Source organism: Mus pahari, chromosome 19 (genome assembly GCF_900095145.1).
Source record: "Mus pahari chromosome 19, PAHARI_EIJ_v1.1, whole genome shotgun sequence".
NCBI lineage: Eukaryota > Metazoa > Chordata > Mammalia > Rodentia > Muridae > Mus > Mus pahari.
This window is the reverse complement of record NC_034608.1, coordinates 44,911,655-44,926,417: the sequence shown is the minus strand read 5'-3', so window position 1 is coordinate 44,926,417 and position 14,763 is coordinate 44,911,655. Positions and strand designations below refer to the sequence as shown.

At 51.9% G+C, this 14,763-nt stretch overlaps 1 protein-coding gene and 1 long non-coding RNA gene across 5 annotated transcripts in view; one reads left to right on the top strand and one right to left on the bottom strand.

Annotated features, from left to right (window-relative positions):
• Positions 1-8,400, top strand: part of LOC110336223 — a 20,292-nt gene extending 11,892 nt beyond the window's left edge. The window contains exons 2-3 of the long non-coding RNA XR_002381209.1: positions 6,201-6,420; positions 8,147-8,400. This is a non-coding gene — a long non-coding RNA (uncharacterized LOC110336223). The remainder of the gene's footprint in view (positions 1-6,200; positions 6,421-8,146) is intronic.
• The window catches only part of Adgra2 (adhesion G protein-coupled receptor A2), a 39,887-nt gene extending 28,683 nt beyond the window's left edge, over positions 1-11,204 (bottom strand). For all 4 annotated transcript variants that reach the window (XM_021218671.1, XM_029531819.1, XM_029531818.1 and 1 more), the window contains exon 1: positions 10,522-11,204. In XM_021218671.1, the coding sequence (XP_021074330.1) occupies positions 10,522-10,913 (392 nt within the window). In that variant the 5' untranslated portion in view covers positions 10,914-11,204. The remainder of the gene's footprint in view (positions 1-10,521) is intronic.
• Between the last annotated feature and the right edge of the window lie 3,559 nt (positions 11,205-14,763).

Genomic DNA, 14,763 nt, shown 5'->3' with positions numbered 1-14,763 from the left:
GCAGAGGCAGAGGCAGAGGCAGAGGCAGAGGCAGAGGCAGAGGCAGAGGCAGAGGCAGAGGATAGAAGGGAAGAAGAAGGAGAGAGGAAAAAGGAGGGAAAACAGGAAAAGAGGGTCAACCTGCAGAATCTGTCTCTGAGACGAGAATTCGGGTTTCAGGGGTAGTGGTAAGTGACCTTGTGCTCTGGGCCACCTTGCCAGTCCAGCTTTCCTTTCCTTTTTTTTTTTTTTTTTTAAGTGTTATTATTTTAAAATGATGTATATGTGTATCTGCTGTGTGGATGTGTGCATGGGTGTGCATGTACCTGTGCAGGCCAGAGGAGCTGGAGTTAACAGGTCACTGTGAGCCACCTGTTGTGAGTGCCAGGATCTGAACTCTAGTCCTCTGGAAGAACAGTTGAAGCTCTTACTCACCAAGTCATCCCTCTGGCCTCTGTCTTGTCTCTTCGTTGGAGACAGGGTCTTACTTTGTACTCTAAGCTGTCCTGGAACTCATGATCTCTGTGACTCTCCCTAGCAGACGCTAGGATTATAGGCATGGGACACCAGACTGAAATGCTTTCTAATACATAATTAATTAAATATTTTATATATAAAAATGCCTGAAAGATCACTGAATTGAAATCAGCGTTCTAAAAAAAAAAAAAGTTTTTTTTTTTTTCATACTCCCACATTTCCAAAATGAGAACCTGAGATCTCAGGTAAAGACCTCTGTTCAGGGAGTTGGAGAGCTGGCTCAGAGGTTAAGAGCATTGGTTGCTCTTCCAGAGGTCCCGAGTTCAATTCCCAGCAACCACATAGTGGCTCGCAACCATCTTTAATGGGATCCGATGCCCTCTTCTGGTGTGTCTGAAGACAGCTACAGTGTACTCACATACATAAAGTAAATAAATAAATCTCTTTTTTTTTTAAAGACCTCTGTTCAGATGGGCTCATAAGTGGTGATGGAGGCCCCACATTTCCTAATCTCTTTCATATATCCTAGACCTTTAACTTAGAGCTGGCTCATGGAAATAGAACGTCAACCACAATGTGTAACTTTAAATTTTCTATCAGTCTCATTTTTAAAAAAGCTTTTTAAAGCTTAAAATTAATTTTAATAAAATCCGATTAAACCCAACATACCCAACGTCTTTTCATATCAACACGTAATCTATTTGCAACATTGTTAATTAGATGTTTTATTTCCTCTGTGTGTAACAAATCTTTGGAATCTGGAGTGTCCTGCACTCCTACCAGCACATCCTGGTTCAGACCAGCTACATTCTAAAGTGCGCACATCTAACATGGTAGGGTTCAGGAGCATCACAAAAGACGGGGAGCAGCCTGTGAGGCAGTCCAGGATAAAACTCAGGACCAAAATAATACATCTCTTGGCCTGGCCAGCTCCAGACCACAGCCCACCCTATTCTGTGGAGACCTCCTGTATATAACTGGGCTCCTCTATATGACTCTGTCCTGGGAGAAGGCAGGGCTGCGGCGGGGGACAGCTGCAACCCACGATTCCCGCTTGACTAGCACAAATGCCAGCCCCTAAAGCCTCAAAATTTCTACATGCAAAGGCCATGATCCTGATCTATACACACACACACACACACACACACACACACACACACACACACACACACACACAGGAAGGCAGCCATGAGGCAAACAGCTCTTAATCCTTTTCCAATGGGCTCCACCCCTCCAGGCAGAAGTGCCACTTTTGACAGACTCCAGCAGATGGCTGGCTATATGGCCTGAGTCCCTCAATCCCCTGATTTCCCCCAAGAGAGCCAGGGAATTTGTACTTTAAACCTGCGGCATCCAGAGAGTGTTTGTGGGTTGCTGTTGTTTTCTGTTTTTGTTTTCAAGTGTGGGGATCTAGGAACTTATTCTACTGATGCAGGGGAGGAAAACCAGGGTCTTGTGTGTCTCATACTCTCAAGTCTGGTGGTGTTACAGGTAGGCAAAAAAAAAAAAAAAAAGGAAGTTGCAGATCTGATAGTGGGGGGAATGAACACAGATACTCACGTACACACACAGCTCTATCCAATGGAAAGAAAAACATTCCCACCATTGTTGACTGTCTCAGAAAAGCTTGGGCAGCATCCTGGGAAGGGGAGAGAGAACTATGTCCCCCACAGCTCCATCCAGCTATTCCATATACAGTACCAGCTAGGGCTTTCCTTAAACTCCCCAGTCAGATCCACCCTCGGGCTATACTTCTCTCACACAATATTGCCTCACAGCTTGGCAGTCCCTTCTAACCGCAGTAACCCTACAGGCTCCACAGAGCCCTGGAAAGAAAGGCATCTTTAGCTTATGCCCCCACCCACCCGCTTGCCCTCAGCTCAAACTTTCTATGGGAAGGAGGGCTCGTCCCTGGGGGTCCCCTTTTCTCTACTCTCGAGTTTGAAATCAGGCCAGATACTGGGTACGCCAAAGCCATTCCAGAATCCTCTCAGGGTTGGGGCCCTATTTTAGGGAAGCGAGTGTAGAGAGTAACCGCTAGCGGTTGGCGTCTCTGAGAACCCTTGTGGCCTCTGGGAAGCCACAGGAACTCACCAGATACCACTCCCACATCAAAAGCGACCCCATAGGACTCGTGTGGGCCCTGCTCGATGGGGCACGGAACCGACGTGTTGCCAGCACCGAAAGGTTCTCACGTGCCCAACAAAGTCAGTGTGTGTGTGAGCCTCCCTTCTCTGATTCAACAGACTCTAGATGGTCACTCTCTAGAGCCCAGAGCACCAGGGGTTGAGACCTTCACCAGCTTTGTACAATCTGGGAAGGCCCTGGCACCAATGCCCACTGCTGGTGTGCAGCAATAGAGGGCTGAGTAGTGAGGGGGAGGGATGTTGTCTGTTGGCTGATAAGCTATGCTGAACCATCCAGGGGAAGCTTGACCTTCCAGATTGTTCTGTAGTGTAGAGCTTGGGTATTTCCAGGGCCTGAAACCTAAAATATAATCATCACCTCTAGGACAAAAATGCTATGCTGGGGTTTATAACTTGGTGATAAAGCGCTTACCTGATATGTGTGAAGCCCGAATCTGGTCCCCAGCATAAATAAACATATGCTACAAACTGGAAGCATTGACAAATGCTTAATTTGCATGACTACCAAATGTCCTACTTGATCAGCGAGCAATACCAAGGACGTTTAGTTAAAGGTATAGGCTAATGGCTGCCCCTCCATGGCTTCCCTTCTCTTTGTGTTTGCCCTTGGCGTCTAGGACACACAAGGTGTCCTGACCACTCCTGGTCATTTTTAGCAGTGCGTTGCTTGGCTGGAAGCCTACCCAGGCAGTCCCAGATGACGTCAGGCAATAGAAGAGCAGGGTGGATCTCTCCTTTCTCTAGTACTAGAGAGCCGTGTCCAGATACTACCCCTAACCTCAACCTGGACACAGAGCAAGTCAAAGACAGCCATGGGTCAAGACCAAGACCAAAGGAGAAGCTGTCTTATATCCCGACTGCCGCCTTTCTGCTTACCTCTAACTAAGCTTTTCTTGTAGGTCTTGTCTCCTTCCTCTATCTCTACAAGGGCACCCGACTTGGTAAGGAGTGGGCAAGGCCAAGGTATTTGGGTTTCTATGAGAAAGGAGTGATTTGGGGTTTTAGGACCGAATCTATAGGCAGAAACCCCCAACAAAGTACTACAGGCGTCTGTGGAAGGTGCTGAAGGAGACTGGTGGGGGTTTTGTGGTCACATCTTTCTTGCTGGAGTGCAAGGAACATAGACACCCAGACTTTCATCCATTCACTCCCTAAACCTATCAAACACTCAGCGCTTAAAGACACGCGGCAGAGGGAGAAACATTCTAGGGGGTGGGGGTGAGGAGGTGGGACAGAGAGGATTTCTGACTACTGCCATGATATAAAATCCTATCGGTGGGGACCCAAGCTCATAGAGGAAGGAAAGTACTCCTTAAATGTGAACGGAGCTGGGGTGTAAAAGGTCTTAGGTTTGATAACCAATAAGTGAGTAAGTAAGTATATAAATAAATAAGTAAATCCCAAAGGATTAATTTGCTATTACCGTTTCATGGTTTCTGAGACAGGGGCTCACTGTGCATTCCAGGCTGTTCTTGATCCTCCTGTCTCAGAGGAGCAAAACCTGTACTGGCTGATCCCTCCTTCACACTCATACGGAAGTTAGTCCCTTCATCTTCCCTCCCTAGTGTTAATTTGGAATGGCCCATCATTGTACAGTGCTCAATGCTCTTAGTCTCCAAGGCTGTAAGGTTCTTGGGACAAAGACCTCATCTCTCACCTGCTTCGGGGGGTTAAATGAGTAGACACAGGCTGAGTGAACGGGGCAAGCAGAGCTCCCAGGGCGGGGGATACCCAGTGGGCATGGGGTTCAGGGCAGAGCCAGCTGTGCCAAGTCAGGGCCAGCCTGGTTTACACAGCCAGTTTAGGCCAGCCAGAGCTATATGAGCCAGTGCTTCGTAGGGAGATCTTGTCTTAAAAAAAAAATAAAACAAAGCAAACTGAAAACATCTTTTTAAAAATTTCCTTCTGCCCACTAACTCTTTCTGTCTCTGAGACCTAACTCAAGCACAGAAGGGAAGAGCTAATTTTTATTTATTTATTTATTTTTTAAGATTTTATTATTTATTATATGTTAAGTACACTGTAGCTATCTTCAGATACTCCAGAAGAGGGCGTCAGATCTTGTTACAGATAGTTATGAGCCACCATGTGGTTGCTGGGATTTGAACTCCGGACCTTCGGAAGAGCAGTCGGGTGCTCTTACCCGCTGAGCCATCTCACCAGCCCGGGAGAGCTAATTTTTGGGCTCCCTTTATTTATTTGAACTGTACCACTCTGCTCAGTGCTTCTGGGTCACACAACCTGGAGTCTGTCACCTCCAGGGATCAGGAGGCCTCCTAGAGGGCTTGGGATGCCTCACAGTTCCCAGTCTCTCTGTCCTGATTCCTCTGAGGTCACCTGCAGAGGCGACAGGGCCAGAAGAGCGAGTTTGATAGAGGAAGGCTGGTGAGCTAGGGAGGGGCGGAGCTCTGCACAGGAGACCTTAGGCTTTACCGGCCTTTCCCACTCTGGGGCTAATACCTCCTCCAGCCTAAAGCACAGGTTTGGATCTCTCCACCCCACACCCGGCAAGACCCCAGCCCTGCTAGCGGTGGAGGCTGGGGTGAGAGGGGCGCCCACCCCTCTCCTTCCTTTCCAGCTGGGAGTCGTCCATCTCCCCTGCTCAGGCCATAACTCCCTCCTCAGGTCACCCGTCGCCTGCCCTCACCTGGCCCCATCCATCTTGCATAGCCAAAGTTGTGCCCCCATGTGTCTTCCCTGAGGGGAGGCGAGGGTTGGAGGAATGGGGCCTCAGTGTCAGCTCCCTCCAGTTTCTCTGCTCTCCCCCCCCCCCAACTCCATTTGCCCTCCCTCTCTGTGGTCCGATCCTGAAGGCAAAGGAATGTTCTGGAGTTTGGGAAGGATGGGGGCCCCTCAGAGGAGAGAGGAAGGGGAGGAGGCAACTCAGTCCTGTCCGTGTCTGAGCCCTAAATAGAACACAGCAACCAGGCTGGGGGAAAGAAAATAAACAGCCCCTCTCAGAGGCCCTTCCTGATGGTCACCGGATTTTCCTTCTGGTTCCTTGGCCCAGGGCAATTTCCCTTCGCTTTTCTCCCCTCTCCACTCGGTACAGCCTCTCTCTCCCTTAGGGGTGATGGGAGAGTTACTGCTTCTGGGCAGTCTATGTGACAATGGGGAGCTGTCCTACCCTCTCTTGGACTTCCGTGAGGAAGCAGACAGAGGCTGTAAACTGAATAGAAAGACCTGGATCAACTTAGAAGCTGAAGAGGGTCTTGTCCCTATGACCCACGTGTGGGATAAACATATAAATAATCTCTCAATGTATATATAAATATGACCCCAAAATGTAAGAGTCAACCTACATTAGAATCATATTATACTGGTTTGTCTGCACGACGGGGAGAGATTCTCAGGCCCTATACCAATTCCACAGGAGCCTGAAGAAAGGGCCTTAGGGGTCAGAGGGTCCATTCACATATCTTGCTTAAATCCAGAGAAATGACCCCATCCTAGTGATTTCCTGAGCCAGGTCCTGGTACCATTTGGGGCTGAAGTATATGTATGTCTTTGGAACCCAGTCTAATGGGTCCCAGTCTCTTCAATGCAGTCAATAATGGTCCAGTGATTCAATCCCTGGTGGTTCTGCTCTTCCCACAGGGCTCTCCGAAAACAGGACCACGCATTGCACCCTAATATCTGGCACCAAGAGTCTGGAGGATAGGGGTTCTGAAGACCACCAAACATGGACAGTCAGAGTCTCTGGCACCTGGGCCCACCACCTACAGCCCCTCAAGAAGGTGTGTGGGCGGAGTCAGGAGGCCCTGGGATTCTCCTGAGCCTCCCCTTGAGATCGGCAAAGGGTCCAGGAGTTCATGAGGTGAGACCCTCCCTCCGCCTAAAGCGCCTGGGAGTGTGTTAAGAGACTCAGCCCTCTCTCATCTCTGGCCTCTCCCCTCCTTTCTTTCCTTCTTTCCGTCTACTCTCCCCCTCCCCCTCCCCTGCTCACAAAAGCTCTCTGTACACAGCCACTTCCTCTGGCCGCTGTCTCGGAGCCCAGACCTTATGAGAACCATATGGGGGAAAGAGGGCAGAAGAGAAGGGGGTGGGGAAGCAGGCTGGGCCCGCCCCTATAGCCAGCATCTTTCCACTGCCCTCAGGCTGTGGGCTTGGTGGTTGGCACACTTTGCCCCACACTCTCCTAACTCGATCCCGGTGGTTTGCAGTTGAATCCCAGACCAGAGCTGAGAGTCCCAAGGGAGATCTTTGCACATGAGCCACCCCCTCCCCCTCCCCCACCCCCTATCCCCCAAGGCAGGAGCATGGCACAGGGTCCAATAAGGACCCTATCTCTCCCTATCCACGACTATCAAACTCTCAAAGACGAGCACCCAGCTAGTAGTGAGCACATCTGTGCAGACAGCCCCTTCTGCCCTGGACAGGAACATCTGTTTAGGCCAAGCAGGTTGCCTATTCTGAAGGGATGAGCACTGATTTACCCCATGTCTGCACCTCCTCACTCAGCCTGAAATATTCCCAGGTCAAAAGGGTTTTGGTCCTGCTGGAGAGAGAGGGAGAGGGAGGGGGAGAGGGAGAGGGAGAGGGAGAGAAGTGGATTTTTAAAGCAGCATTTGTATCCACTGGATCCTGAATAGCAGGATCCTCATCTGGTAGAAACATTGAGATCCTATGAGCTAATTCCACGCTGATCCCACCTAGCAATCCCTCTAACTTCTCCATCTTCAGCTACAACGCCTTAAATTGTGGGACTGGGCTTGTTAATCTCTGAGACCCTTTTCAGTGCGGATGAAGTAGGAATTTATGGCCCTGGCTGATGTCCTCTGAGGTCCTCCTGGTGAGATTTCCTTCTGTCCTTTATCTGTTATCAGCCCTTCCTGGAATCCCTTATTCTCAGGCCTCCTCCCCCCTCTAACTCCCAGAGCTCAGGACCAGAAAGCAGGCTTTTAGCCATTGCTCAGTTTGGGGAGGTTCCCATTCAGAACAAAATCCTCCCCAGTGTAAGCCACTTACCCTAGGACCATCGCACTCAGAGTGAGGGCGCAAAAAAGGCTTCACTCTGGGCATCTGTACCCACAGCTGCCCTACAGACTGGGCTGGTGAGGCTGGGGGTGGGGTGAGAAATGGATCAGGAAGGAAGCCAAAAGCTCTGCTTTCCTGGAAAACTGCAAACGAAAGTCCACCATGGGGGAAACAAAGCAAAGGGTGGGGGAGAGGGGGACCTGCGGTGTACAAAAACAGAAGGCAGGCTCGAGATAACAGAGCCAGAGCTGGAGGAAGGATTTTTCAATGAGGTAAACAGGACTGCTCCAGGGAGGGCCCCCCTAGCAGACAGGGACCTTATCTGGCACTTTGAGTCCTAGCTCTAAGTGTCTGCCTGGCTTCTATCTTGAGGGTTCCTGTGGCTGGAAGCTGGGGACCCATTCTGGGAGGGCACTGTAGCAAATGTCTAAGAGGGAGGACACAGCCACAAGGCACAAACAGCTGGCTCAAGTCCTGCTGCTCCACCTGATGACAAGCTAAAAGAAAAGGGGGGGGGTGGGAATCTGTGTGGGAAAAAGACTAATGTCTTGTTTTGTTTGAGACAGGATCTCCCTATGTAGCCCAGGATGGCTTGGAACTCAATGTCCTCCCTCAGGATTACAAGAACCAACCCCACACCTAGCAAAACTCCCCACTTACAAGGGGGCTTCCAGTCCTGGAGAGATGGCTCCGCGGGTTAAGAGCACTGACTGCTCTTCCAGAGGACTTGAGCACCCACATGGCCGCTAACACGCTAACAACCGTCTATAGCGCCAAGATCGGCCACCCTCACACAGACATACATGCAGGCAACACCACCAAAACATATAAAATATCAATACCTGTGATTTTTAAAAAGCAAGGGGGTTTCCATTCCATGCTCTTCCGCAGAAGCAGCCCCTTTCCAGCCTTCCTGCCTCATCTCAAGATGAGCCATGACAGTGTGCTCGGACTGAGTCCCCTTCCTACCTCCCACTGAGATCCTAGTTCCATTTGGGATTTTTTTTTTTTTTTTTCACTTCAGAGACTGCTGGGTGGCGACCCATCAGGATCATAAATGTGGAAAATTGAGAAAAACATCTGGAGGGAGATTCAGATTCCATTACACTCCGGACTGGTGGGTGAGTGGGCTTCCTTGTCCTTTCCAGGGTCCTGCCAGGCTGCGGACCAGTCTCTTTGGAAGGTACTGTAAGCCAGCTGGGTGAATGGCCCAGAGGAGAGAGAGGAGCCATTCCTTAGGGGAGGGCTTATGGCTGGAGCAGGAAGGTAAGTCAAGTCTGCTGCTACTTTGCCATGATATGTTCTCACCAAGAACTGGTCCCGCTCCTCTGAGTGGCGTAGATGGGAATTAGCCGGTGGCTGGAAAGCATTAGTGGCCAAATCATTCTAAGATGTCCTGCAAAACCACTTTTCTATTTTTTCCCCTCCCTTCCCTTCTGCCTTGACCATGTTAGGATTCCCTAATCCCCACCAACAGACACACAAGAGACAGCTCCCACACATGTGAGTTCGCTGAGCCTCTGGAGCATGTGCCCATACACAAATCACCTCCACCCCCAGCCGAGTGAGCTATCACGGTGCAGCTGTGTGTCACAAACGCTGGCCAGCTATTTCTCACAGCAAAGCATTTTTTTTTTTTCTCCCTCCTCCAGAACTAAGTAGGCTGGGGAATGCCCAAGTTTTCCAGCACCCTTAAACATCACGACACTCAGACCTACTGTGAACCGCCTTAGCAGCCACTAAGGCTGCAAGCCAGAGCTTGCATCGAGGTGGGAGAGAGAAGAAATCCAGTCTCCACTGCGAGGCACACAGCCCAGCTGGATGGAGAAAATGCAGGCCAGCCGGCCAACATCACAAGCTGACCAGTTGTGTCCTGTCAGGAAGCCAGCTGCCTCTGAACCCGCCACAGGACTTACTGTATTGTTCTGGGTACAATCACGAAACCAGCCCCAGCCCTGGGCGAGGGGTCGTTTGGAGAAAAGGTTGCCTCCAGGGTCAGGATGACAGGGAAGGGGAAGCGGCTTTTAGGCTAGATCCTGAACAGGAAAGCAAGGAGCCAGCCGCCGCCAGGGCACGACCCTTAAACTCCACGTCGTGCGTGGAGCTTGGAGCATATGGTCCGCTCAGGAAACCGCTGGGTGCGGGAGGCTCTCCGTGTGCGGTTGCGGGGACTTGAGACCCAGGTTAAAGAGCACAGGCGCTCGCGGGCCAGGAAAGCAAGGGCTTAATCGGGCCCGGATTTGAAAGGAGGCCTGGGAGGCACGTGCCGCCCTTCAGTCAGGTTTTCCTACCAAATCGTTGAGTAATTAAGTTAATCGATAAACAGCCAAACGATATGCTCAGTGGGAGAGAGCCCAAGAGGAGCTGGGACACGGAGGGGGAGGTGTGTTTCATTCAGATCAGAAGCGCCTGCATTCCAAGGACAGGCTTAGAGGTCTCAGGCTCCCCTTGCCCAAGAAGTCGGGCTGGGAGCAGAGCTCCGCAGGCCCGGGGCGGGGCACCGTAGACTGGGTTATCCCAGTTAGAGAAACCAGGCTAGCCAGCTGAAACCAGCAGGCTCTCTGTCATGTGGGCTCTGAAGCCTCAAAGGTGGTGAGTACCACAGCCACCTAATGGGTCCTTGACGCCGATCCCACTCTCATTCAGCTCAGGGCCCCGGAAGGCTGCAACACTAGCCTATCTGGGATAAGGAACACGGAGTGGTTGCTCCAGCGTCCACCCGCACTTCACCTGTGCAGGTGAGCGGGCTTCCGCGATGCCTCTCGCTCTGGGGTCATACCAGGATTCTCGAAACTCTGATCCTAGAACTTCGATTTCCCGGTTGTCGCCTGGACTCAGACTGTCCCCAGGCTCTCAAGTGGCAAGATCGTCCCCCCTACCCCACCCCCTCCCGTTTAGGTCCCACTAATTGACCTGACCCGGCACAAACTAGGGTACTCACAGGGTGATGGTGCCGTTTGGCAGAAGGCCGGGATCTGGAGGTTCGGGGAGATCCCCACCGCCGCACACCACCCTCCTTCGAGCCGGGTTGTGGGCGCCACCACTTAGTCCCTTGGGCCGCTCCCCAGAGCACTTGCAACCGCGGATAGGGACCGGGCAGCCAGGCGCACCCCGAGTTCCAGGAGCCAGGAGCAGAAGACAAGGCAGCAGCGGCAGCAGCAGCAAACGCGCGGGCGGCACCGGCATCCTGCGTCCCCCCGCGCCCATCAACCCATCGCCCCGCGGGGACCTACAGCGCAGGGGCCGGACGGCTCGCCGGCCGGAGGGACCGGGGCGTGCGGGAGGAGTGCTCAGCGGGAGCCCCGGGCGTCCGAGGGCGGGGCGGGGGGCCATGGGCGGAGGCAAGCCTCGGGGTCCCCGCTGCGGCGCTCCGGGGGCATGGCTTGCGAGCACCGGGGCCGGGAGGGACGCGGGCGCCCGCTGACAGCGCAGCGCGGGTGGCCCCCGGCGGCGCGGCCCGAGTCTCAGCGCAGCGCTCCGAGCCGACGGAAGCTTGGCCCCTGCGCGTGGCCGGCTCGCCCTGCGCGCGGCTGAGACCTAGCGGATCGTGCCGGGCTCCTGCTGCTGCTGCCGCCGCTGCCGCAGCTCCGTGCCATGGATGGGGGCAGCTAGGCGCCGCGCCGCTCCCGCCGCCAGCCCCCGCCCGCCTCCATCACCGCCTCGTCACTCTGCGAGGCCCTAGCGCCGCCTGATACCCTACCAGGCGGCTGCCCTCCTTCAAGTGCAAACCTAGAAGACAGCTTGAACAGCCACCCCACTCCTATACCCATCACCTACCCTGAACCAAGACTGTTGTCCTGTCTCGACTCTTTCTACTGGCCAGAACTTTCTCTCTCGACCGCCTAGCTCAGACTTCTAAGGCAACCATCACGTTTCACAAAAAAACGCCCTCTCATCCAGCGTACACACACCCTCGTTTCTAGGACTTTTGTTGAAGTTCTGGTTTGGCCTGGGATGTCTGGTGCTCCGGGTTAAGGGGTTGATCTTAGCTCAGGATCTAAGGTTTCTCTTTGGCCCCCCGACGCGATGAGCCAATCTAAAAGTTGACTCTCACAGTCCTGTTCCCACCCCTCAGACTTGGATTGAAGCCACAGCAGGAGGGCACAAGACTGAGACAAGGAGGCCATAGATCTTACCCTGTGAGCAGTGACCTTGCCCAGCGGGAGGTGCATGTCATTAGGGCCAAGGAGAGGTCAAAGGTGAAGGCAGACACTGCCAAAGCTATCCTCCTGTTAACACTGTGCGTGTGTGTGTGTGTGTGTGTGTGTGTGTGTGTGTGTGTGTGTGTGTTGGGGGGCAGTAAATGAGTAAGGGGGAAATAAGAGAAGGCCCAGGGATCTATATTAGGGTGTGGGCGGACTGAACCACTAGCCAGGGTACCCCAGTATAGGTTTCAGCCCCCCTCCATGCCTTTTATTAGCTGTTTGACTTGACACAGCATGTAACACCTAGGGGTGTGTAGTCTACCGAGCCTTGCTTGTAAACCGTGCCCCCCACCCCCACCCCCAGAAGGAGGAAGAAGGGCCAGTCCTAGGTAGGATTTGACCGCTGGGGAAGAGAGTCAATGTGCCTATGGACGCGACCTCAAAAAAGCAGCAGTAACAATGACCAACAGCCAATGCCTGTGGGTGACAGAGGTGCTGCAGTGCTGACTGAAGAGAAGGCTGGGGTCGGAGGACCCAGGATGCTGCCGTCCCAGTTTCCCCAGAAACCATAACCTTTTTTTTTTTTTTTTTTTTTTTTTTTAAATCACTCAGTAGGACCCTTGTTGCTAGGTAGCTGGAGAGCTTCAGGATTGGGGCAGAACTCTTGCTCATGACCCTCCTGCGCCAACAGAGTGACCCCACCTTGATTGGGGTGCTGCTCAGTGCTTTTTCTGCCACTGTGGCCTGTGGGCCAGATCTCCCATCTCCTTTCCCGGGAAGTAGCTTCTCTCCCAGGCCTGATGGCCCCAGCTGCCAGCTTCTTAGCTTTCTGCCCTCACTAGAGTCCCCCTGGCCAGTCCTTGTTGCAGGCTCTGTTTCCTTGAGCTTCCAAAGATAAATAAATAGTGGTTGCAAATGGAGGAAAAGAGAAATGGAATGGACACTCCCAGCAGGAGCCTTAGGCAGGCCTGGTGGAGGCTGCATTCCTCAGGAAAGGGGCCGGTGATGGGCAGAGAGACCAGGCACACAGAGCAGACCACTGCCAGGGCCAGAGAGAGGGAAGGGCTGAGGGGCCTCTGACTGAGTCACAGCTTCCCTGTGATTTCTTTTTGCTAAAAGACAAAAGGCTCAGGAGAAAGTCGCTTGTCCCATGCACCCTCTGAGGCTCACAAGTTACAGATGACATTGCCAGGCTGTTGAGGGGAGGTACACCGTTGTGGGTGTGAGTTTCCCGGTGGGACATTTACACAGCACTCCTGTTCTGACGGGCATCATTTTGACTTCTGCGCAACGTCCAGAGCGTGGGGTTCACCTCCATTTTGTAGGTAGGAAGGAAGAAACCTGAATTTTGAAGTGCAGGAACAGTCATTTTCCTTTGAAATCCTTTCTAAGTGCCCCACTGAGCTGCTCAACACATTTCCCCAAAGTCATATTCTCCTGCCTATACTTGTGTGGGAGTACAATTCTTTTTGTGTTAAAGGGCTGCAACCTGGTACTCACTTACATTTCCCACTACTTGGGGGACTTACTGTGACTGTGTCTTTTTTTTTTTTTTAAGATTTATTTATTTATTATATTTAAGTACACTGTAGCTGTCTTCAGACACTCCAGAAGAGGGTGTCAGATCTTGTAATGGATGGTTGTGAGCCACCATGTGGTTGCTGGGATTTGAACTCCGGACCTTCGGAAGAGCAGTCGGGTGCTCTTACCCACTGAGCCATCTCACCAGCCCCCGATTGTGTCTTTTAACACAACCATGTTCTTGTTCTCAGGTTCCCAGGTTGGCCTGCGCCTTAGTCAGGGTTTCTGTTGCTGCAAGGAAACACCATAACCCAAATTCAAGTTGGGAAGCAAAGGGTTTATTTGGCTTGCACTTCCAGTTCATTGTCCATCACTGGAGGAAGTCAGGACAGGAACTCAAGCAGGGCTGGAAGCTGGAGGCAGGAGCTGATGCAGAGGCCACGGAGGGGTGCTGCTTGCTGGTTTGCTTCCCCTAGCTTCCTCAGCCTGCCTTACAGAACCCAGGACCAACCAGCCCAGGAATGGCACCACCCACCCACCAGGGCCTGAGCCCTCCCTGGTTGATCACTCATTGAGAGAATGCCTTACAGCTGGATCTCGTGGAGGCATCTCTGATGACTCTGGCTGTGTCAGGTTGACACACAAAGCCAGCCAGACTATCCTGGAACTCACTGTATATAGCCAGGGATGATTTTGACCTCCAGGCCTTCCCGCCCATACCTCGCAGGTGCTAGGATTAGGAGAAAGCTTCCTTGCCCAGTTATGCAGTGCTGGAGATAAATGGGACCCAGGGATTCATGTTTGTGAGGCAAGCAAGCACCGTACCTACCGAGTCACAACTCCGTTCTAACCCCTGACTGCCTCCCCCACCCCCAGGCTTCGTTTTTTGAAATAGAAGGGCAACTCACATTTCATTCCTATTCTCAGGCAACCTAGTTAAGGAGCCTGACCACGTACATATATGTTATTGGCAGGGGAATCCCGAGTTGGCCTTGACTGGCCTAGGATATCTGAATTTCTATCTCAAGAAATGTAAATAAACATTTTGTGTGTGTGTGTGTGTGTGTGTGTGTGTGTATGTATGAGTGTGTATGCATTCAATGCTATCTCAAGAAATGTAAATAAGCATTGTGTATGTGTGTATGCATTCGATGTATGTAATATGTGTGTGGTTGTGTATGCGTTCAATGTATGTAATATATGTGAGTGTGCATGTGCACTAAATGCCTGTACTATGGTACTTTTGCTCTCAACATCATGCCAATGCTATCTGAATTCAACTTAGGCTTAGATGGTTTGTGGGACAAGAGACTTTGTCCAGAGACTGACTCTCTCTCTCTCTCTCCCCCCCCCACACACATACACGTGCGCACTCACGGGTTGAACACAGGGCCCTATACATTCTACAAAGCTCTACCACTGCGTCATACTATTCTCCCTAACTAAGAGCAGAGACGTTAACCCACCTGTTTCTAGTAAATCAAAGTCCATAAATCTTTTTTTTTTTTTTTTTTTTT